This window comes from Pseudophryne corroboree, chromosome 10 (assembly GCF_028390025.1).
Source record: "Pseudophryne corroboree isolate aPseCor3 chromosome 10, aPseCor3.hap2, whole genome shotgun sequence".
In the NCBI taxonomy this organism is placed as follows: domain Eukaryota; kingdom Metazoa; phylum Chordata; class Amphibia; order Anura; family Myobatrachidae; genus Pseudophryne; species Pseudophryne corroboree.
In genome coordinates, this window is record NC_086453.1 from 103,160,060 (window position 1) to 103,184,396 (window position 24,337).

The window sequence follows — 24,337 nt, forward strand, 5'->3', positions numbered from 1 at the left end:
CTTACGGAAGTCCCAGCATCCACTAGGACGTCAGAGAAAGCTCAGGAACTCATGACTAGTCAAGAACCTGTTGAAGCCAAAACAAGTGTCAGTGCATCATTGCACTCAAGTCCTGGGAAAAATGGTGGCGACGTACGAAGCCATTCCCTTCGGCAGGTTCCATGCAAGGACTTTCCAATGGGACCTATTGGACAAATGGTCCGGGTCACATCTGCAAATGCATCAGCGGATCATCCTGTCCCCCAGGGCAAGGGTATCTATCCTGTGGTGGCTGCAGAGTGCTCACTTTCTAGAGAGCCGCAGGTTCGGCATTCAGGATCGGATCCTGGTGACCACGGACGCGAGCCTCCGAGGTTGGGGAGCAGTCACACAGGGAAGAAATTTCCAAGGCCTTTGGTCAAGTCAAGAGACTTGTCTTCACATCAACATCCTGGAACTAAGGGCCATATACAACGCCCTACGTCAAGCGGAGACCTTACTTCGCGACCTACCAGTTCTGATCCAGTCAGACGTCACCGCAGTAGCTCATGTAAACCGCCAGGGCGGCACAAGGAGTTGAGTGGCGATGGCGGAAGCCACCAGGATTCTTCACTGGGCGGAGAATCATGTAAGCGCACTGTCAACAGTGTTCATTCCGGGAGTGGACAACTGGGAAGCAGACTTCCTCAGCAGACACGACCTGCATCCGGGAGAGTGGGGACTTCATCAGGAAGTCTTCGCACAGATTGCAAGTCGGTGGGGACTGCCCCAAATAGACATAATGGCGTCCAAGAGATCCTCAGGCGGTAGCTGTGGACGCCCTAGTGACACCGTGGGTGTTCCAGTCGGTCTATGTATTCCCTCCTCTTCCTCTCATACCCAAGGTGTTGAGAATAATAAGAAAAAGAGTGAGAACAATAATCATTGTTCCGGATTGGCCACGAAGGGCCTGGTATTCGGATATGCAGGAAATGCTCGCAGAAGATCCGTGGCCTCTTCCTCTAAGACAGGACCTGTTGCAACAGGGTCGTTGTCTGTTCCAAGACTTACCGCGGCTGCGTTTGACAGCATGGCAATTGAACGCCGGATCCTAGCGGAAAAAGGTATTCCGGATGAGGTCATTCCTACGCTAATAATGGCTAGGAAGGTCTTGACATCTAAACATTATCACCGAATATGGCGAAAATATGTTTCTTGGTGTGAGGCCAGGAATGCTCCTACGGAAGAATTCCATCTAGGCCGTTTTCTTCACTTACTACAAACTGGAGTGAATTTGGGCCTAAAATTAGGCTCCATTAAAGTTCAGATTACGGCCTTATCCATTTTCTTTCAAAAGGAATTGGCCTCTCTACCTGAAGTACAGACTTTTGTGAAGGGAGTACTGCATCTTCAGCCTCCTTTTGTCCCTCCGGTGGCGCCTAGGGACCTTAACGTGGTGTTACGTTTCCTTAAGTCACATTGGTTTGAACCACTTAGAACAGTGGAGTTGAAATATCTCGCTTGGAAGGTGGTCATGTTGTTAGCCTTGGCTACGGCTAGGCGAGTTTCGGAATTAGCGGCTTTATAACATAAAAGCCCCTATCTGGTTTTCCATATGGATAGAGCGGAATTGCGGACCCGTCCTCAATTCCTACCTAAGGTGGTCTCATCCTTTCATATGAACCAACCTATTGTCGTGCCTGTGGCTACACGTGACTTGGAGGATTCCGAGTCCCTTGATGTGGTCAGGGCTTTGAAAATTGATGTGGCCAGTACGGCTAGGATCAGAAAAACAGAAGCACTGTTTGTCCTGTATGCAGCCAACAAGGTTGGCGGCCCTGCTTCAAAGCAGACTATTGCTCGCTGGATCTGTAACACGATTCAGCAGGCGCATTCTACGGCAGGATTGCCGTTACCAAAATCGGTTAAGGCCCATTTCACTAGGAAGGTGGGCTCATCTTGGGCGGCTGCCCGAGGGTCTCGGCACTACAGCTGTGCCGAGCTGCTACTTGGTCGGGGTCAAACACCTTTGCAAAGTTCTATAAGTTTGATACCCTGGCTGAGGAGGACCTCCTGTTTGCTCAATCGGTGCTGCAGAGTCATCCGCACTCTCCCGCCCGTTTGGGAGCTTTGGTATAATCCCCATGGTCCTTACGGAGTCCCAGCATCCTCTACGGACTACGAGAAAAAGATTTACCGGTAGGTCTAAAATCTTATTATTAAATACTTTGTTCTTTACATAGTTGAATGTGCTGACAACAAAATCACACAAAAATGATCAATGGAAATCAAATTTATTAACCCATGGAGGTCTGGATTTGGAGTCACACTCAAAATTAAAGTGGAAAAACACACTACAGGCTGATCCAACTTTGATGTAATGTCCTTAAAACAAGTCAAAATGAGGCTCAGCAGTGTGTGTGGCCTCCACATGCCTGTATGACCTCCCTACAATGCCTGGGCATGCTCCTGATGAGGTGGCGGATGGTCTCCTGAGGGATCTCCTCCCAGACCTGGACTAAAGCATCTGCCAACTCCTGGACAGTCTGTGGTGCAATGTGGCATTGGTGGATGGAGCGAGACATGATGTCCCAGATGTGCTCAATTGGATTCAGGTCTGGGAAACGGGCGGGCCAGTCCATAGCATCAATGCCTTTGTCTTGCAGGAACTGCTGACACTCCAGCCACATGAGGTCTAGCATCGTCTTGCATTAGGAGGAACCCAGGGCCAACCGCACCAGCATATGTTCTCACAAGGGGTCTGAGGATCTCATCTCTGTACCTCTAATGGCAGTCAGGCTACCTCTGGCGAGCACATGGAGGGCTGTGCGGCCCCCCCAAAGAAATGCCACCCCACACCATTACTGACCCACTGCCAAACCGGTCATGCTGGAGGATGTTGCAGGCAGCAGAACGTTCTCCTTGGCGTCTCCAGACTCTGTCACGTCTGTCCCATGTGCTCAGTGAGAACCTGCTTCCATCTGTGAAGAGCACACGGCGCCAGTGGCGAATTTGCCAATCTTGGTGTTCTCTGGCAAATGCCAAACGTCCTGCACAGTGTTGGGCTGTAAGCACAACCCCCACCTGTGGATGTCGGGCCCTCATACCACCCTCATGGAGTCTGTTTCTGATCGTTTGAGTAGACATGCACATTTGTGGCTTGCTGGAGGTCATTTTGCAGGGCTCTGGCAGTGCTCCTCCTTGCACAAAAGGTGGAGGTAGTGGTCCTGCTGCTGGGTTGTTGCCCTCCTACGGCCTCCTCCACGTCTCCTGATGTACTGGCCTGTCTCCTGGTAGCGCCTCCATGCTCTGGACACTACGCTGACAGATACAGCAAACCTTCTTGCCACAGCTCGCATTGATGTGTCATCCTGGATGAGCTGCACTACCTGAGCCACTTGTGTGGGTTGTAGACTCCGTCTCATGCTACCACTAGAGTGAAAGCACCGCCAGCTTTCAAAAGTGACCAAAACATAGGCCAGAAAGCATAGGAGCTGAGAAGTGGTCTGTGGTCACCACCTGCAGAACTCCTCCTTTATTGGGGGGTGTCTTGTTAATTGCCTATAATTTCCACCTGTTGTCTATTCCATTTGCACAACAGCATGTGAAATTGATTGTCGATCAGTGTTGCTTCCTAAGTGGACAGTTTGATTTCACAGAAGTGTGATTGACTTGGAGTTACATTGTGTTGTTTAAGTGTTCCCTTTATTTTTTGAGCAGTGTATATATTTCTCCCTATGGCGATCACTGCATTTCAGCTCGGCAATCCTGGCCGGTGCGAGTTGAGGTGTAGACACCGACAGCCGATCCGCAGATTACCACTAGTAAACCACTGGGTAAGCAATGATTGGGTTGGCTAAAATCCCTTTCAGATTACTGAACCAGATCGCACCCGGGATTTTGTAGACTGCTTCAACCCAGATGCAACTTGGCTGAGACTGGCGACAGGACCTGGTTTAATGCTGGGTCAGCGACGTCACTGCGCTGCTACTTGGAGATGAGATTTACTAGTGCCAGCTCTTCCTATGCTGTAAATAGGTCCCGTCAACCTGGCTTACCCATTTACATTGTACCGCTAGCCAGTTTGAACCCATGTTCAACCCTGCTCACCACCAGGGTTAAAATGCAGAGTTGCTCATCCCAGGGTATTTCAACTGTGCCCTTTCAGACTGAGCCACTGCCTGGGTCGACACAGCAATAACAGGTTATCGTGGCTGTCTGAAAAAGGTAATAGTAAATACATGTACTGTATAAAACTATGCTTTTATACAGTACAGGTGTTCCTCAAATGTTTGACACTGCACACTAACTAGGGTTGGCCATCAATGGTTGGGGTCAGATCCCAACGGAAGATAATTGTGAAACAAGTTTAAACTCACATGGCATAAGTTCGTCATTGATTGCTTTGTGCTGTTTTTCCCCCAATATAATCCCTACAGCAACCTCTAACCTTTTACCATGTGCACATATCCACCATTGATGGTTTTTCCACCAATGTTAGCTATTTGGAAACAATTGATGGTTGACATCGATGGACGGCCCTGATGCTATCGCCGCGTTCAGAGGTGACCAGGGATGATCACAGAACCACCCATATCGATAAACCAAATCAATAAGGTATTGGAAATTGCAAACTGAATGAATGCAATAGTTAGGGAAGAAAAAAAGGATCTTTCCAGTTATTGGTGTACACTGCTAGCACTGGATTGGGGCAGGTGCTGTATCTTATGCTCTGACAGCACCTATAAGAGAACACCAAGAAGTTCTCCCAGATATCAACTTGCTACTAGGACAGCCTTGAACGTATGCAGGAGAGCTAGGAAAGGAAAGCCAGCTGACTGGATGAGATTTATTCACAGCAGAATTGATTGTGACGATTTATTATTTGTGTTAATGGATACTGGACATGAATACGTATAGTTACATGAAATCAAGATACGACTTCCATGACTAGAGGTGATAGAATTCGTAGTCCAAATAGATGAAGCATCTGCACCCCCCCTTACTGCCAACAAGCACTTCTAATTCAGTGTTGGGAAATGCATTAAACACCCTATTCGGCATCTAAGTCAACACTTGACCCTAAAGCTGGGTACACACCTGACAGTGTAACCCATCGATGTAAAGCTATAATATCGCAACACCGTTTGTCAGAACAATGTATTCTTACATGCAAAACCGTGTCAGCCGTGGAATCGTTCCAGTGGGGACGCAAGAGATCCAATGCGACTACTTGACCACCCAATTCCTCAAATGATGAATTGGGCAGATTTGAGGGTACAAAACTAATAGCACCAGGAATTAGCTCACGGGGATGTTCAATACAGCACCCTGTGACACGAAACAATGGGATTTCTTTCCATACCCCAGAGGGTTGCAAGCAGAAATCTGGAAAAGGTGCCGGCACAATGCTGAGATCTGCCTTAGCGCGGCAGAAACCGCATTGCACTCATGTCAGAATGCCGGTTCTCCCGACAAAACACTTTGGTTTGGGAGAACGGGCATTCTCAGACTTATCACCGCTGTATTGAATAGCCCTAGGAGCCAATTCCTGGTACTATTCAACTCTTTGAATTGTGCCCAACTTGATTGTTACAATCACGTGTCGCAGCATTGTCTGATATACTGTATAGTGTGCCCAGCTTCACATGTATTTATAAGGATTTGTTTTGATATCAGCAACCTACTAAAAAGGAAAAGGGAAACAGAATGAATGAAAAAACCAACCAATTCAAAATTTCAATGGAATAAGGATGTAACTCAGGAGCTGCAACTATTAATTTATTTATATGCACCACATGGGAACCACAGCACCCAATCACATAGTAAACAAATAAGCAAGACATGAAGACAATGACTTACAGTTCAATACAATATAGGACAAGTACAGGGTATATAAACATAGGTGCGTCAGTAAACAGCACTGAAGTATCAGGGTGGCAAAAAAACAAAAGATTTGGTGCCATCAAATGGAGTATTGAAAAGATGATAGGTTAAGAGACGTAAAAGCACATGAGGGAAGAGGACCCTGCTTGTGAGAGCTTACATCCAAATGGGGAGGGCCCACAAACAGGGGGGTAGAAAGTGAGTGTGGGTCACAGGAGGATTAGCATGAGAGATGGCTGGGTTTGGTGAAGAAGCGTCTTGAGAGCCCGTTTGAAGTTTTGTAGAGGTAAGCTACCTACATGCAATGTAAAGCAGCCTTGTAGCAGTGTAAAATAAAAACTAGTCCACAGTAACAAGTTGCTTTTAAACAATAAGGTCACAAAGCTGCCAGCTATGATAGTGTGAAATAGCTGAAATCAGTTACTCACTCCCTTGTTCGTCATAATGACATTCATTACCCTTATTAACATGCAAATTATGAGTAACATCTACAAGTCATACCTATTAGAACTTTGCTGGTGCACACCTAAGGTGAGCCTACTCTGTCAGCCACGGAAATCACTCAGGGAATATAAACAAACTTGTCTCCGATAAACTATATACATAGACAATGGATGGTGGGAAAGAGTAGTTTAACATATCTAGAAAATTCAAACATGAAGAAACAGTACACATTGGCCCTATGGTTACTTACCAGCCTAGATGATAACTATATATATATATATATATATATATATATATATATCTCTATATCAGATATAGATAGAGGACAGCGCTGATCTGTTCTCTTTTGGAGCAAAGGTGTATACAACAAATGAAGAAATACACCACATAAACAAGTTATTAAAAGTTCAAATAACACTTAAATAAGTGTAAAGAATGTCACTAGGTCCTTCTTTGCTTTTATAGAACCTCCGCTCCCCTTTTTTTATCAGTCCGAATTCCAACGGATGTAGTAAATCTATAGAAAAAGCATATAAAGGGGGCGCTCCATAGTGCATAAATGTATTTAATAAAATGACATTTTAAAAAACAAACGGTAAAATTGAACTCGTACAGACTGGCAACCAGTGTGGGCTGGTTACCACATGATTTCACACACAAATCCCCGGCACTACTGGAACCAAAGGCCGCCCGGCTGCAGTGGAGACCTCACCCAGCCGTATATCACTGCAGGTAGGATCACATGCCTTTAAGGCGGAGTTTACTGACACTTGTACACCCCGGAGCTGGTAATCCTGAAGCCGTCGGCAGGTGTGATCCTACCTGCGGCTCTCTAACGGCAGTGATATACGGCGGGGTGAGGACTCCACTGCAGCCGGGCGGCTTTTGGTTCCAATAGTGCCGGGGATTTGTGTGTGAAATCATGTGGTAACCAGCCCGCACTGGTTGCTAGTCGGTAAGAGTTCAATTTTACCGTTTATGTTTATTAAAATGTCATTTTATTAAATACATTTATGCACTATTGAGTGCCCCCTTTATATGCTTTTTCTATATATATATATATATATATATATATATATATATATACACACATATATATATATATATATATATATATATATACACATATATATACACATACATATATATATATATATATATATATATATATATATACATACATACACATAATTTTATTTATATAGCGCTTTCTCCAATAGGACTCAAGGCACTTAACAGATACATAATATAGTACAGAAAACAATGAAGTACAGAACAGCTTTTCATAAAATACAGAAAGAAGAAGATACTAAAGGGACATTATGGAAAAGCTTGAGTAAACAGGAAAGTCTTGAGTCTACTTTTGAAGGATTCCATAGTTGGGGCCTCTCGCACTGTGCGGGGAAGTGAATTCCATAGAGTCGGAGCCGCATGACTAAAAGCTCGACCCCCAGATGAATTTGGGGAGATTCTAGGTACTGCTAAAAGCCCTTCATCTACAGATCGCAGTAATCGAGTGGGGCAGTATAGGGTCAGTAGCTGCTTCTGGTACCTTGGGCCCTGGTCATGTAATGCTTTTAAACTCAGTAAGCCAATCTTGAAGATGATTAACCATCTTACAGCCAGCCAGTGCTGGGAGTAGAGAATGGGTGTTATGCGGCTAGAACGGGGCTGGTCGGTTAACAGCCTGGCAGCTGTGTTTTGCACCAGCTGTAAGCGGTGCAATTCTATTGCTGGGAGACCAAGGTAGAGGGCATTACAGTCGTCTAATCGAGATGATACAAATGCATGTATGACTTTTGGCAGATCTGAGGGCATTACGTGCTTGATTCTATGTTTCTCATGTGAAAGAATGAGGATTTGATTGTGGCTGATAGCTGATATTTAAGAGTCAAGCCACCATCCAGGACAACGCCAAGATTCCAACCACGATCGGTGGTTTGTAATTCTGAATACCCGAGTAAGTCTAGTTGGTTGGCTATGCTGCAGTCTTGTCCTTTGATGTTGCGGTCCTATCCTAAGGACCTCTGTATTATCCGGGTTCAGTCGCAGCCAACTGACACTCATACACATGGGACAACCAGTATGTCTGATATATTATATATATATATATATATATATATATACATATATATACATATACATACACACCCACATATATATATATACACCCACAAACAGACATGGGGCAGCAGTTATCAAAGCAGGATGTCAGATTTTATACATATATATTATACACAAACACAGACATGCATGGTACAGTCGTTAGCAGAGGATACACATACATGGGACAGCTGTTTGAGTATATCAGATGATTACATATATATACACATATGGGACAGCTGTTAGCAGAATGGTAGATCTGATCGATATTCATATAGAGATTTATATTACACACATACAGACATACACACACGGGACAGCGGTTGCTAGGGCAGGACGCCGGCTAGCAGGCACACAAGGAGGCTGCGATCACATACACAGCCATAGGACAATGTACGAGCAGCGAGCAGGCCTCAGCACTCACCATGCCTCTGTGTGGTCCTCTCTGGCACACCGGAGATCAGCGTTACACCGGGGGGAAGGATGCTGGCCGTCCTGTTGGGCTCACCTGTATGAGGCAGGCCTGGGCATCAACCTCCACTGATAGCCGAGGATGTGACGCTGATTGCGCGACACGGGGGCTCGGGCCTAGCTGCTCTGTACACCAGCCTATGGTGCGCTCCGGTTGCTATACGGCGCCCTCTCCTGTGCTCCTCGCCCGGTCCTCCGACATCCAGGCCTCCTTCTCTAGCTGCGGCTCACCCGGCACTAAGCCCCGACGGCCCACCGACACCCCTTCATATAACCTTCGTCTCCTGCTAAACACGCCCACTCCGACTCTTTCCTCCGTACCAATCACATTCGTGCCTGCGTCACGCCAACAGACCAATCGCGTAGACGCTCAACGTCTCGTTCACCGTCAGCGTGCCTTTCCAGTGACTGACAGGTGCGTTGTCCAATAGCGTATGGCAAAAGGGAGGTCAGCGAGTGACTGGTGCAAGAAGGTCGCCGGTTGGCTGGTTTGAATGTAACAAAGTGACGCGGGTCCTTGCACGAAGGCAACATAGACACAACCACAGTGGATGCGCTCGCTTACGTATGATCGGGAAAGCGGAGACTGCGCTGCCGTTGTCTCGCCTCGGGGTCATGCCATCGATTAAGTTTGAGATAGGAAGTGACAGCGACACTGGGTGCCGAGATCACAGGGCGATGTTCCAAACTCTCTACATTGGGTAACAACAGTGGTGACAACTTCTCTACTTGTCATGCAACAGTTGCCAGGAGAATTTTGATATAGTGATGACCTTTGACCATCGATGGTTTTCCAGTCATCAGTGATCTGTAACCATTGGAAACTAAGTTTTTTTTTGTATCAGAAGTAGTATCGTCACAGCAGCATCGATGCTGGCAACCTGATGGTTGAGAAAACATTGGCAGCCCTGGTCTGATAGACATGCAACCAACCATCGTTAGCGAAACAATGGAGTGCAGGGGGCGAAGGCTTGATTCAAGAAGGTCTAGAAGAGACAGACTGGAGAGAAAGTAGGTCAGGTGAAGGGTGTGGATCCTTAGATTGACAGTCTCTAGGTCGACAATGTTTAGGTTGACAGTCACTAGGTCGACGTGCTAGGTCAAAAGGTCGACATGAGTTTTTTTTTGGGTGCTGTTTTCTTCGTAGAGTGACCGGGAACCCCAGTTAGTTCACCGTGTCCCCTCGCATGGCTCCTTCGGGCAAGGTGCCTCGCTTTGCTCGGCCCAGATTACCGTTCCAATCGTAGTCCACGTGGATCGTTAAGTATGAAAAAGTTCAAAAAAAGAAAAAATGTGAAAAACTCATATCGATCTAGAAACCCTGTCGACCTTACAACCCTGTTGACCTAGTGACTGTCGACTTCAACATTGTCGACCTAGACAGTGTCGATCTTCAGACCGGATTCCCAGGTGACTGTAGACAAGTTGTATCAGGAGTTTAGAACGTTAAAAGGACAGGAGAAATTAACTGGAAAAAGAGGGAATAGATAAGAGGGCTTGCTTTTTTGAGGAGAGATGAATGCATGTTTGAGCCAGAGGGGAAAGTGTCAGTGGAGAGAGATATACCCCTTTTCCACTAGCTCTTAGAAACACGGGTAAATGTGCGGGGGTGCGCATTTACCGTGTTTTTTCCTAGCAAATTCCCGGATTGGTGAGCGCTGTCTTTAGGGGGTTGTAGCACGGGTCGCCGCCGTGTCAGGCGACTTGGCTGCGACCCGTGCTACAGTAGTGGAAAAGGAGTAATAGATTGAAGAGATGGGCTTTGTGCTGGCAGGTAACACGTTGTGAGAGAGTGGCAGAAAAGGAAAGGAGTAGGGCTGAGGACAGTGCATACCTCCCAAATATCCCGATTGGCGCGGGACAGTCACGTTTTTTTGGGACTGTCCCACCCGAGGGGCCGCAGTGTCCCGCATTGGTGGTGCGGGAGCAGTTGGAAGGCTCCTGTCACTCGCTGCTCTGCTTAGCCATGCAGCGGTAAATAAGCGCACAGCGTCTATTCACGGAGACAGTGACTGGGGACATGCCAGCAAATCACAGAGTGCTTGCCATGCCCCCATAGTGACGGAAAATGGTGTGGCTCGTGATCGCGGCATTGCAGCGAAGCCATGCCCCCTTTACTGAGGCCATGGTTTCCTACCTCTACAAAGTTGGGCGGTATAACAGTGGCGTATCTAAAATGGCTGCAGGATGTACAGTGTACATGGGCTCTTGGGTCCAGGTGGCCCCACACCGCACATCCTGCATCCCTTTCTTCTGTTTCCGGACTCAAAATCCGGCAGCTGCAGCACTGCAATTGAGGCTGAGATAGCAATGTTCACAAATCTGCTATTGCTAAAATTCGCATGTTAAGAGCTGCCCAGAAAGTAAAAAAGACGCCCATCGATGCATTCGCAAATCTCCGTATGCATTAGCAGATTCGCAATGCATTTGGAAAAAAAGGGAAATCCATAGACCTTTGCGCTAACCGCATCATGGGGGTAATTCCAAGTTGATCGCAGCAGGATTTTTGATAGCAATTGGGCAAAACCATGTGCACTGCAGGGGAGGCAGATAGAACATGTGCAGAAAGAGTTAGATTTGGGTGGGTTATTTTATTTCTGTGCAGGATAAATACTGGCTGCTTTATTTTGACACTGCAATTTAGATTGCAGATTGAACACACCACACCCAAATCTAACTCTCTCTGCACATGTTAAATCTGCCTCCCCTGCAGTGCACATGGTTTTGCCCAATTGCTAACAAAAATCCTGCTGCGATCAACTTGGAATTACCCCCCATACTCAAATCAATGAGAATGCAGTTGCACTGAGCACCCTTTTTTGAACGCAGCATTCGCAGATGTCGTCAAATACACTCCCCGAAAACGGCGATAACACGTCTCCGTTTTCCCAACCACTCCTTACAAATGCCATGTTACCTCCCACAAACAGTCACTTCCTGTCAATCAAAATGCATTCACTTTACAATTAGGCTGCACACCAAAGGCAATCATATTTGCAGTTTGCCGATAATCGCTCACTGCGTACAATCTCACATTTGAAATTGATAATGAATAAAGGGCCAGTAATCACTGGGAAAATGGCCCCTGCATTGCCAGGAGTCTACAATGAAAATCCCAATGGTCAAAATACGGATAACAATTGCCTGATGGTCAAAATACCAACATTTAAAATGTCGGCAGGGCAAAAAGTCGACACAAGTTTTTCTCTGACGTCCTAGTGAATGCTGGGAACTCCGTAAGGACCATGGGGAATAGCGGGCTCCGCAGGAGACTGGGCACAACTAAGAAAGATTTAGGACTACCTGGTGTGCACTGGCTCCTCCCTCTATGCCCCTCCTCCAGACCTCAGTTAGAATTTTGTGCCCGTCCGAGCTGGATGCACACTAGGGGCTCTCCTGAGCTCCTAGAAAAGAAAGTATATTTTAGGTTTTTTATTTTCAGTGAGATCTGCTGGCAACAGACTCACTGCTACGTGGGACTAAGGGGAGAGAAGCGAACCTACCTCCTTGCAGATAGCTTGGGCTTCTAGGCTACTGGACACCATTAGCTCCAGAGGGATCGAACACAGGCCCAGCCTCGGTCGTCCGGTCCCGGAGCCGCGCCGCCGTCCCCCCTTACAGAGCCAGAAGCAAGAAGACGTTCCTGGAAATCGGCGGCAGAAGACTTCGGTCTTCACCAAGGTAGCGCACAGCACTGCAGCTGTGCGCCATTGCTCCCCATGCACACCACACACTCCGGTCACTGATGGGTGCAGGGCGCTGGGGGGGGGGGGGGGGGGGCGCCCTGGGCTGCAATAAAAGTACCTTGCTGGCAAAATAAACACATAATATAGTCATTAAGACTATATATGTGTAAAATCCCCTGCCAGATATACATATAAAAAAGCGGGAGAAGTCAGACGAAAAAGGGGCGGGGCTATCTCCCTCGGCACACTGGCGCCATTTTCCCTCACAGCTCCGCTGGAAGGACGCTCCCCAGGCTCTCCCCTGCAGTTTCCAGACTACATAGGGTAAAAATGAGAGGGGGGGCACTAAATTTAGGCGCAATCTGTGTAATATCAGCAGCTATAGGGGAAAAATCACTGTGGGTAGTGTGAATCCCTGTATTATATAGCGCTCTGGTGTGTGCTGGCATACTCTCTCTCTGTCTCCCCAAAGGACTTTGTGGGGTCCTGTCCTCAGTCAGAGCATTCCCTGTGTGTGTGCGGTGTGTCGGTACGGCTGTGTCGACATGTTTGATGAGGAGACTTATGTGGAGGCGGAGCAGATGCCGATAAATGTGATGTCACCCCCTGCGGGGTCGACACCTGAGTGGATGGAGATGTGGAAGGAATTACGTGACAGTATCAACTCCTTACATAAAAGGTTTGACGACATGGCAGATGTGGGACAGCCGGCTTCTCAGTCCGTGCCTGCCCAGGCGTCTCAAAAGCCATCAGGGGCTCAAAAACGCCCGCTACCTCAGATGGCATACACAGATGTCGACACGGATACTGACTCCAGTGTCGACGACGATGAGACTACTGTACATTCCAATAGGGCCATCCGTTATATGATTATGGCAATGAAAGATGTGTTGCACATTTCTGACATTTACCCAGGTACCACAAAAAAGGGTATTATGTTTGGGGAGAAAAAGCAACCGGTGGTTGATGAATTGAATGAAGTGTGTGTCAGGTCCGGGTGTTTTTGTGAATCCGTTAACCCGGGACCAACCACAGGTGTAGGTGCTGGGCTATGAAGAAAGCAGGGAGGACGAAGAAAGTTCCGATTCATATATTTATTCAAAATAACAATTCAGTAAAGAGTTAACTGACAAGTTGTTAATCATCATATTATACTGAAGTATTGCAGGAATAATATGCAAAAGAAAACTCAAAAATACATAAAAGAAATGTTCATGGAAACATATGCAAAACAAGCTGATGAATAAATGTTGGATTGTCCAAATATAAACGAGCTTTGATGCTGAACTGCAGAATATGATTAACTGGATAATGCAGACATGAAGAGATAACTGTAAGGATTTGCAATGGAGTTTTGAGAGTTAACTGAGAGACTGTGAAGAATTATCCTTGTTATGACAACATAGCAAATATAAACAAGCTTTGATGCTGAACTGCAGAATGTTATTAACTGGATAATGCAGACATGAAGAGATAACTGTAAGGATTTGCAATGGAGTTTTGAGAGTTAACTGAGAGACTGAAGAATTATCCTTGTTATGACAACATAGCAAATATAAACAAGCTTTGATGCTGAACTGCAGATTGTGTTTAACTGGTTAATGCAGACATGGAGAATTAACTGTAAGAATTGGCAATGGAGCTTTGAGAGTTAACTGAGAGACTGATGAATTATCCTTGTAATGACAACATAGCAAATAAAAGTACTGAATTGGGTTACTTGCGGGTTCCGGAGATCACTGTGAAACTGTAGTAGAAGACAAGGTGATGAATGGGTTAAATGCAGAGTTGAACAAACGAACAGCTGAGAGAAACAGAATCCTCCAGACTTTGAATGATAGGCAGACTGACAAGGTAACCTCATGCAGGACACTGGGAATCCAACTATTTCCAATAGGAGTGCAATTAACTGACAGCACAGCAGAGAGCCGGTGGATCTTTCAGCAGTGAAGGCTGCAGACGGACCTCTGGGAACGGAGGCGATATCTGGACCACGGGAATCACACAGGAATGCACGGAGAGAGCTCAGAGCTAGAGCACAGCTTTGATACAACAAAGCACTGGCCCAGAGTAACATAATCCCAGCCTACTTAAAGGCAGCACAAGCACGGGATTGGCTTACACCTGCCCACAGGTGTTTTCACAAGTGCTCTGTATTAGCTATTTGGTCTCCAACATGGCCACTTCCTATACAGCAGACACACCGCAGTGCCTTAGGCCATTTGGTCCCCGCACTCACAGTTCCCAGACTCTGCATTACCTGTGCCATTGATCACGCCGTGTCCCCACACGGGCGCACAGCACCGCGAGCAACCGCACTGGCAACGGATGAACCCCAGAACCCGCAGAGGTAAGAGACCGGTTCGTGACAGTACCCCCTCCTCTAAGGGTGGTCTCCGAACACCTTTGAACCTTATCAGGATTTTTGGAGAAGTATTTCTGTACCAGTCTTGGAGCATGAACATCTTCAGAGAAAACCCAGGATCTTTCCTCTGGACCGTAACCCTTCCAGTCGACCAGAAACTGTAAACGTCCATATCGGGAACGTGAGTCCACAATCTCTTTAACTTCAAATTCCTCATTCTGCAAAGAGTGAACTTTAGGAGCTTTGGACTGGGTAGTACGGAACTTATTGAGAATCAAAGGCTTCAGTAAAGATGTATGAAAGGCGTTAGGAATTCTCAAAGACGGTGGCAACTTGACTTTGTATGACACAGGGTTGAGTACCTTAACAATGGGAAATGGACCAATAAACTTGGGAGCAAATTTCTTAGAAGGAACTTTGAACTTGAGATTGCGCGTAGAAATCCAAACTTGGTCTCCCACTTTGTAACTCGGTACAGCTTTACGTTTTCTATCTGCAAAAGATTTATAACGAGCGGAAGTTTTGACCAAGGACTTACGTACACAACTCCAGATGCTAGATAGACATTGAAGCTCTTGATCTGCTGCTGGAACCTCTAGGGCTGGCAATGGATGAAACTCTGGTGGAGAACTTCTTGGACTCTTATGTTGGGCACATTTAGGACATGCTGCTATAAACTCTTGGACATCGGCTTTGAGACGTGGCCACCAATAAGACTGTTGAATACATTTGAGAGTCTTTAGAACCCCAGGATGACCCATGAAGGAAGAGGAGTGAGCCCAGGTAAGCAGCCGTTTTCGAAGACTTGTGGCGACAAAGGTCTTGCCAGGCGGAGGAACTGGAGAGGTTCGAGTCATTAAGAAGGACGTAGGATTCACAATGGCTTGATTCGTGGTAGCATCATTTAATTCAGAAGAAGCAAAGGACCGGGAAAGGGCATCTGCCTTTTTGTTCTGAGACCCTGGACGATAGGTGAGTTTGAAATCAAATCGTGAGAAGAAAAGCGCCCATCGAGCTTGTCGTGGATTCAAACACTGAGCTGACTGCAGATACAGAAGATTCTTATGATCAGTATAAACTGTAATGCGATGTTGAGCTCCTTCTAGAAGGTATCTCCACTCCTCAAATGCCAACTTGATGGCAAGTAACTCTTGCTCACCGATTGCATAATTACGCTCTGCCGGGAGGAACTTACGGGAGAAATATCCGCAGGGATGGACCTTTTTATCTTCAAAGACTTGTGACAACACAGCTCCTACTGCTTCTGTAGATGCATGCACCTCTAGTAGAAAGGGACGATTCAAATCAGGCTGTCGAAGAATGGGGGCTGACACAAAGGCTTGCTTTAAATCAGAGAAGGCTTTGATTGCTTCAGAAGACCAGTTCGTAGGATTTGCTCCCTTGCGAGTTAGGGCTGTGATAGGAGCAGCTAACGTAGAATAATTCTTAATGAATCTCCTATAGAAATTAGCAAAGCCAAGAAATCGCTGAATCCCCTTGAGAGTTGTAGGAGTGGACCAATCCCGGATAGCTCGCGTCTCTGGGATGGATAGCGGATGAATTTGTCCCCTAGGAGGGGTCTTGCCCGGAACCAGGACGACTGGGCAGTCCCATTCACGATGAGGAGGTAGAGAGTCTGCTGCTTGCTTACTGGAAACATCCGCAAGGGATTGATACACCGGAGGTAGATCGGAAAGGCTAATTGACCGAAGAGGTACAATTGTAGCTACACAGTCCTTGGTACAAGATTTACCCCATGAAAGGACTTCCATGGTTTGCTAATTAAGTTGAGGATTATGTTTCTGCAGCCAAGGTAAACCAAGTATCACATCTTGAGAGGCTTTGGGAATCACGTAGAAGGAGAGGTATTCGGAATGGAGCTCACCAACTTTCATCTTGAGACATACGGTTCGATGAGTAATTATACCATCTGGAATTCGACTTCCATCCACTGCTGTAACAGCAACTGCTGCTTCCAGGGGCATGGTTTGAACTTTAGACCGTATGACAAAGGCTGAGGAGATGAAGTTCTTGGCTGCCCCGGAATCTAGGAGGGCTGAAACTTTCACTGTAGAACTTGGAACTTCTAATTGAATAGACAAGGTTGGCTCTTTCCCAGAACGTGATTCTAAAGTAACTCCTAGCTTAACCTCTCTTGAATAAGCTAGGAGGCGAGAGTTTCCCGGTCGGAGTTTGCAGAATTTAACTAAATGTTCGGAGGACCCACAGTACATGCAGAGGTTACCCTGTCGACGACGAAGTCGTTCCTCCTCTGTGAGGCGAGAGTGCCCAATCTGCATAGGTTCTTCAGTCATTACTGGAGACTGTGATGAAGAATCTTGTCGAGGGCTAGGATGATCACGTGGACTGGATCGCTCTGCCCTGGATTTCTCTAAACATCGCTCCCTGTAACGTAGATCAAGTTTGTTACAGAGAGAATCAATTCATCCAGTTTAATTGGCACATCCCGGATAGTTAAATCATCCTTGATTCTTTCTGAAAGTCCATTCCAAAACGCGGCGATCAGGGCCTCCTCATTCCAGTTTAACTCTGAAGACAACGTGCGAAACTGAATAATATATTGACTGACAGGACGTAAACCTTGACGTAGACGGAGAATCTCCAAGGATGCTGAGGTGGTCCTGCCTGGTTCGTCAAAGATTCTCCGGAAGGAAGATACGAACTCTTTGTAATTAGAGAGGATAGGATCACCTCTCTCCCATAATGGTGATGCCCACTCCAGAGCCTGACCGGAGAGGAGGGCAATAATATATGCAACCTTAGAACGAGCTGATGGGAAACTGGCAGACATCAGTTCAAACTGGATCTCGCATTGATTCAGGAATCCTCTGCAAAGTTTTGGAGTTCCGTCAAACTTACTCGGAGAGGGTAACTGCAAACGGGACGTAGGCAGCGTCACAGGAGAAGCTGTAGTGGTAACTGGGACATCTGGGGCTGGAATCTGGACTTGGAACGTTTTAATAGCCGTATGAAGAGTCTCTAAACGGTCTGCCATAGTTTGCATAAACTGCACTATTTGTGTCTGTATAGACTCCTGGTTTTCCAGACGGGAAAGGATATCTGACGTAGCACCGCCTCCTGCGAATTGGTCACTTGACGGATCCATGTGGCCAGTGCTTACTGTCAGGTCCGGGTGTTTTTGTGAATCCGTTAACCCGGGACCAACCACAGGTGTAGGTGCTGGGCTATGAAGAAAGCAGGGAGGACGAAGAAAGTTCTGATTCATATATTTATTCAAAATAACAATTCAGTAAAGAGTTAACTGACAAGTTGTTAATCATCATATTATACTGAAGTATTGCAGGAATAATATGCAAAAGAAAACTCAAAAATACATAAAAGAAATGTTCATGGAAACATATGCAAAACAAGCTGATGAATAAATGTTGGATTGTCCAAATATAAACGAGCTTTGATGCTGAACTGCAGAATATGATTAACTGGATAATGCAGACATGAAGAGATAACTGTAAGGATTTGCAATGGAGTTTTGAGAGTTAACTGAGAGACTGTGAAGAATTATCCTTGTTATGACAACATAGCAAATATAACAAGCTTTGATGATGAACTGCAGAATGTTATTAACTGGATAATGCAGACATGAAGAGATAACTGTAAGGATTTGCAATGGAGTTTTGAGAGTTAACTGAGAGACTGAAGAATTATCCTTGTTATGACAACATAGCAAATATAAACAAGCTTTGATGCTGAACTGCAGATTGTGTTTAACTGGTTAATGCAGACATGGAGAATTAACTGTAAGAATTGGCAATGGAGCTTTGAGAGTTAACTGAGAGACTGTGATGAATTATCCTTGTAATGACAACATAGCAAATAAAAGTACTGAATTGGGTTACTTGCGGGTTCCGGAGATCACTGTGAAACTGTAGTAGAAGACAAGGTGATGAATGGGTTAAATGCAGAGTTGAACAAACGAACAGCTGAGAGAAACAGAATCCTCCAGACTTTGAATGATAGGCAGACTGACAAGGTAACCTCATGCAGGACACTGGGAATCCAACTATTTCCAATAGGAGTGCAATTAACTGACAGCACAGCAGAGAGCCGGTGGATCTTTCAGCAGTGAAGGCTGCAGACGGACCTCTGGGAACGGAGGCGATATCTGGACCACGGGAATCACACAGGAATGCACGGAGAGAGCTCAGAGCTAGAGCACAGCTTTGATACAACAAAGCACTGGCCCAGAGTAACATAATCCCAGCCTACTTAAAGGCAGCACAAGCACGGGATTGGCTTACACCTGCCCACAGGTGTTTTCACAAGTGCTCTGTATTAGCTATTTGGTCTCCAACATGGCCACTTCCTATACAGCAGACACACCGCAGTGCCTTAGGCCATTTGGTCCCCGCACTCACAGTTCCCAGACTCTGCATTACCTGTGCCATTGATCACGCCGTGTCCCCACACGGGCGCACAGCACCGCGAGCAACCGCACTGGCAACGGATGAACCCCAGAACCCGCAGAGGTAAGAGACCGGTTCGTGACAGTGTGTGATGAAGCGTGGGCTTCCCCTGATAAGAAACTGGTGATTTCAAAAAAATGACTAATGGCGTACCCTTTCCCGCCAGAGGACAGGATACGTTGGGAGACATCCCCTAGGGTGGATAAAGCGCTCACACGCTTGTCAAAAAAGGTGGCACTACCGTCTCCGGATACGGCCGCCCTAAAGGAGCCTGCGGATAGAAAGCAGGAGGCTATCCTGAAGTCTGTGTATACACACTCAGGTATTTTACTGAGACCGGCTATTGCTTCTGCATGGATGTGCAGTGCTGCAGCTGCGTGGTCAGATTCCCTGTCTGATAACATTGATACCCTCGACAGGGACACTATATTGCTAACCATAGAGCATATTAAAGACGCAGTCTTATACATGAGAGATGCACAGAGGGATATTTGCCGGCTGGCATCTAGAATAAATGCAATGTCCATTTCTGCCAGGAGGGTATTGTGGATCCGGCAATGGACAGGTGATGCCGATTCTAAAAGGCACATGGAGGTTTTGCCTTACAAGGGTGAGGAATTGTTTGGGGACGGTCTCTCGGACCTTGTTTCCACAGCAACAGCTGGGAAGTCGACATTTTTACCCCATGTTCCCTCACAGCCAAAGAAAGCACCGTATTATCAGGTGCAGTCCTTTCGGCCCCAGAAAGGCAAGCGGGCTAAAGGCGCGTCCTTTCTGCCCAGAGGCAGAGGTAGAGGGAAAAAGCTGCACCATGCAGCCAGTTCCCAAGAACAAAAGTCCTCTCCCGCTTCCTCTAAGTCCACCGCATGACGCTGGGGCTCCACAGGCGGAGCCAGGTACGGTGGGGGCCCGTCTCCGGAACTTCAGCGACCAGTGGGCTCGCTCACAGGTGGATCCCTGGATTCTACAAGTGGTATCTCAGGGCTACAAGCTGGAATTCGAGACGTCTCCCCCTCGCCGTTTCCTCAAATCAGCTTTGCCAACAACTCCCCCAGACAGGGAGGCAGTGCTGGAGGCGATTCACAAGCTGTACTCTCAGCAGGTGATAATCAAGGTACCCCTCCTTCAACAAGGACGGGGTTACTATTCCACAATGTTTGTGGTACCGAAACCGGACGGTTCGGTGAGACCCATTTTAAATCTGAAATCCTTGAACACTTACATAAGAAGGTTCAAGTTCAAAATGGAATCGCTCAGGGCGGTTATTGCAAGCCTGGACGAAGGGGATTACATGGTATCACTGGACATCAAGGATGCTTACCTGCATGTCCCCATTTACCCCCCTCACCAGGAGTACCTCAGATTTGTGGTACAGGACTGTCATTACCAATTCCAGACGTTGCCGTTTGGTCTGTCCACGGCACCGAGGGTATTTACCAAGGTAATGGCCGAAATGATGATACTCCTTCGAAAAAAGGGAGTTATAATTATCCCGTACTTGGACGATCTCCTTATAAAGGCGAGGTCCAGGGAGCAGTTGTTGGTCGGAGTGGCACCATCTCGGGAAGTGCAACAACAGCACGGCTGGATTCTGAATATTCCAAAGTCGCAGCTGATTCCTACGACACGTCTACTGTTCCTGGGGATGGTTCTGGACACAGAACAGAAAGAAGTGTTTCTTCCAGAGGAGAAGGCCAAGGAGTTGTCATCTCTAGTCAGAGACCTCCTAAAACCAAAACAGGTGTCGGTGCATCACTGCACGCGAGTCCTGGGAAAGATGGTAGCTTCTTACGAAGCAATTCCATTCGGCAGGTTCCACGCACGGATCTTTCAGTGGGATCTGTTGGACAAGTGGTCCGGATCGCATCTTCAGATGCATCGGCTGATAACCCTGTCTCCAAGGACCAGGGTGTCTCTGCTGGGGTGGCTGCAGAGTGCCCATCTTCTAGAGGGCCGCAGATTCGGCATACAGGACTGGGTCCTGGTGACCAAGGATGCCAGCCTTCGAGGCTGGGGGGCAGTCACCACGGGGAAGAAACTTCCAAGGACTATGGTCGAGTCAGGAGACTTCCCTACACATAAATATTCTGGAACTAAGGGCCATTTACAATGCCCTAAGTCAGGCAAGACCCCTGCTTCAACACCAGCCGGTGCTGATTCAGTCAGACAACATCACAGCGGTCGCCCATGTAAACCGACAGGGCGGCACAAGAAGCAGGATGGCAATGGCAGAAGCCACAAGGATTCTCCGATGGGCGGAAAATCAAGTGTTAGCACTGTCAGCAGTGTTCATTCCGGGAGTGGACAACTGGGAAGCAGACTTCCTCAGCAGACACGACCTCCACCCGGGAGAGTGGGGACTTCATCCAGAAGTCTTCAAAATGCTGGTAAACCGTTGGGAAAGACCACAGGTGGACATGATGACGTCCCGCCTCAACAAAAAGTTAAAAAGATATTGCGCCAGGTCAAGAGACCCTCAGGCGATAGCTGTGGACGCTCTAGTGACACCATGGGTGTACCAGTCGGTTTATGTGTTCCCTCCTCTACCTCCCATACCCAAGGTACTGAGAATAATAAGAAGGAGAGGAGTAAGAACTATAGGAAAAGGCATTCCGGAGGAAGTCATTCCTACACTGATTAAAGCTAGGAAAGATGTGACCGCAAAACATTATCACCGCATATGGAGGAAATATGTTGCGTGGTGTGAGGCCGGGAAAGCCCCAACGGAGGAATTTCAGCTGGGTCGATTTCTGCACTTCCTACAGTCAGGGGTGACTATGGGCCTAAAACTGGGTTCCATTACGGTCCAGATTTCGGCTCTGTCAATTTTCTTCCAAAAAGAACTGCCTTCGTTGCCTGAAGTTCAGACTTTTGTGAAAGGAGTGCTGCATATTCAGCCCCCTTTTGTGCCCCCAGTGGCACCTTGGGATCTCAACGTGGTGTTGGATTTCCTAAAGTCGCATTGGTTTGAGCCACTTAAAACCGTGGAGCTAAAGGACCTCACGTGGAAAGTGGTCATGCTGTTGACCTTGGCGTCGGCCAGGCCTGTATCAGAATTGGCGGCTTTGTCATGTAAAAGCCCTTATCTGAATTTTCATGTGGATAGGGCGGAATTGAGGACTCGTTCCCAATTCCTTCCTAAGGTGGTATCAGCTTTTCATGTGAACCAACCTATTGTGGTGCCTGTGGCTACTAGGGACTTGGAGGATTCCAAGTTGCTGGACGTAGTCCGGGCCCTGAAAATATATTTCTCTGACGTCCTAGTGAATGCTGGGAACTCCGTAAGGACCATGGGGAATAGCGGGCTCCGAAGGAGGCTGGGCACTCTAGAAAGATCTTAGACTACCTGGTGTGCACTGGCTCCTCCCACTATGACCCTCCTCCAAGCCTCAGTTAAATTTCGTGCCCGGCCGAGGTTGGATGCACACTAGGGGCTCTCCTGAGCTCTTAGAAAGTAATAGTCTTAGCTTTTTTTTTTTCAGTGAGACCTGCTGGCAACAGGCTCACTGCAGCGAGGGACTAAGGGGAGAAGAAGCGAACTCGCCTGCTTGCAGCCGGATTGGGCTTCTTAGGCTACTGGACACCATTCGCTCCAGAGGGATCGACCGCAGGCCCAGCCTTGATGTTCGGTCCCGGAGCCGCGCCGCCGTCCCCCTTACAGAGCCAGAAGCAAGAAGATGGTCCGGAAAATCGGCGGCATGAAGACTCTGTCTTCACCAAGGTAGCGCACAGCACTGCAGCTGTGCGCCATTGCTCCTCTCACACACTTCACACTCCGGTCACTGAGGGTGCAGGGCGCTGGGGGGGGGCGCCCTGAGGCAGCAATAAAAACACCTTGGCTGGCTAAAATACCTCAATATATAGCCCCAGGGGCTATATATGAGGTAAATACCCCTGCCAGAATTCCATAAAAAGCGGGAGAATAGGCCGCGAAAAAGGGGCGGAGCCTATCTCCTCAGCACACTGGCGCCATTTTTCCCTCACAGCTCGGCTGGAGGGAAGCTCCCTGGCTCTTCCCTGCAATCTACAGTACCAGTAAGAGGGAAAAGAGAGGGGGGGCATTAAATTTGGCAGTATATATATATATTTTATTGAAAAGCAGCTATTAGGGACATAACTCAGTTAGTCCCTGTATATATATAGCGCTCTGGTGTGTGCTGGCATACTCTTACTCTGTCCCCCCAAAGGGCTTTTTGTGGGTCCTGTCCTCTGTTTGAGCATTCCCTGTGTGTGTGGAGTGTGTCGGTACGGCTGTGTCGACATGTTTGAGGAGGATAATGATGGAGGGGGAGCAGATGCCTTTAGCAGGGATGTCACCCCCTGGGGGGCAGACACCTGAGTGGATGAGTTTATGGCAGGAAATGAGTGCACGTATAGACTCCTTACATAAAAAATTTGACGACATGCCGACTGTGGGACAGCCGAGTCTTCAGCTCGTGCCTGTCCAGGTGTCTCAAAAGTCATCAGGGACTCTGAAACGCCCGCTATCTCAGATGGCACAAGTAGATGTCGACACGGATACTGACACCAGTGTCGACGACGATGAGTCAAATTTAATGCCCGTTAAGGCCATTCACTGCATGATTGAGGCAATGAAAGAGGTGTTAAATATTTCTGATTTACATCCAGGTACCACAAAAAAGGGTATTATGTTTGGGGAGAAAAAACTACCTGTAGTTTTTCCCCCGTCAGATGAATTAAATGAAGTGTGTGAAGAAGCGTGGGCTTCCCCTGATAAGAAATTGGTAATTCCTAAGAAGATACTAATGGCGTTCCCTTTCCCGCCAGAGGATAGGTTACGTTGGGAAACACCCCCTAGGGTGGATAAAACGCTCACACGTTTGTCTAAAAAGGTGGCACTACCGTCCCAGGATACGGCCGCCCTTAAGGAACCTGCTGATAGAAAGCAGGAGGCGATCCTGAAGTCTGTATATACACACTCAGGCATTATACTTAGACCAGCTATTGCGTCAGCATGG

The 24,337-nt window shown here is 47.3% G+C and overlaps 1 protein-coding gene and 1 long non-coding RNA gene across 3 annotated transcripts in view; one reads left to right on the top strand and one right to left on the bottom strand.

Moving 5' to 3' along the window:
• UBE2S (ubiquitin conjugating enzyme E2 S) overlaps positions 1-9,219 on the bottom strand; it is a 76,809-nt gene extending 67,590 nt beyond the window's left edge. The window contains exon 1 of the mRNA XM_063942681.1: positions 8,816-9,219. Coding sequence (XP_063798751.1) covers positions 8,816-8,818 — 3 coding nt within the window. The 5' untranslated portion in view covers positions 8,819-9,219. The remainder of the gene's footprint in view (positions 1-8,815) is intronic.
• Positions 9,220-9,238: 19 nt separating this feature from the next.
• Positions 9,239-24,337, top strand: part of LOC134966149 (uncharacterized) — a 108,366-nt gene continuing 93,267 nt past the window's right edge. The window contains exon 1 of one of the 2 annotated variants that reach the window (XR_010188591.1): positions 9,239-9,563. This is a non-coding gene — a long non-coding RNA (uncharacterized LOC134966149). The remainder of the gene's footprint in view (positions 9,564-24,337) is intronic. The other variant, XR_010188590.1, reaches the window with a different exon arrangement.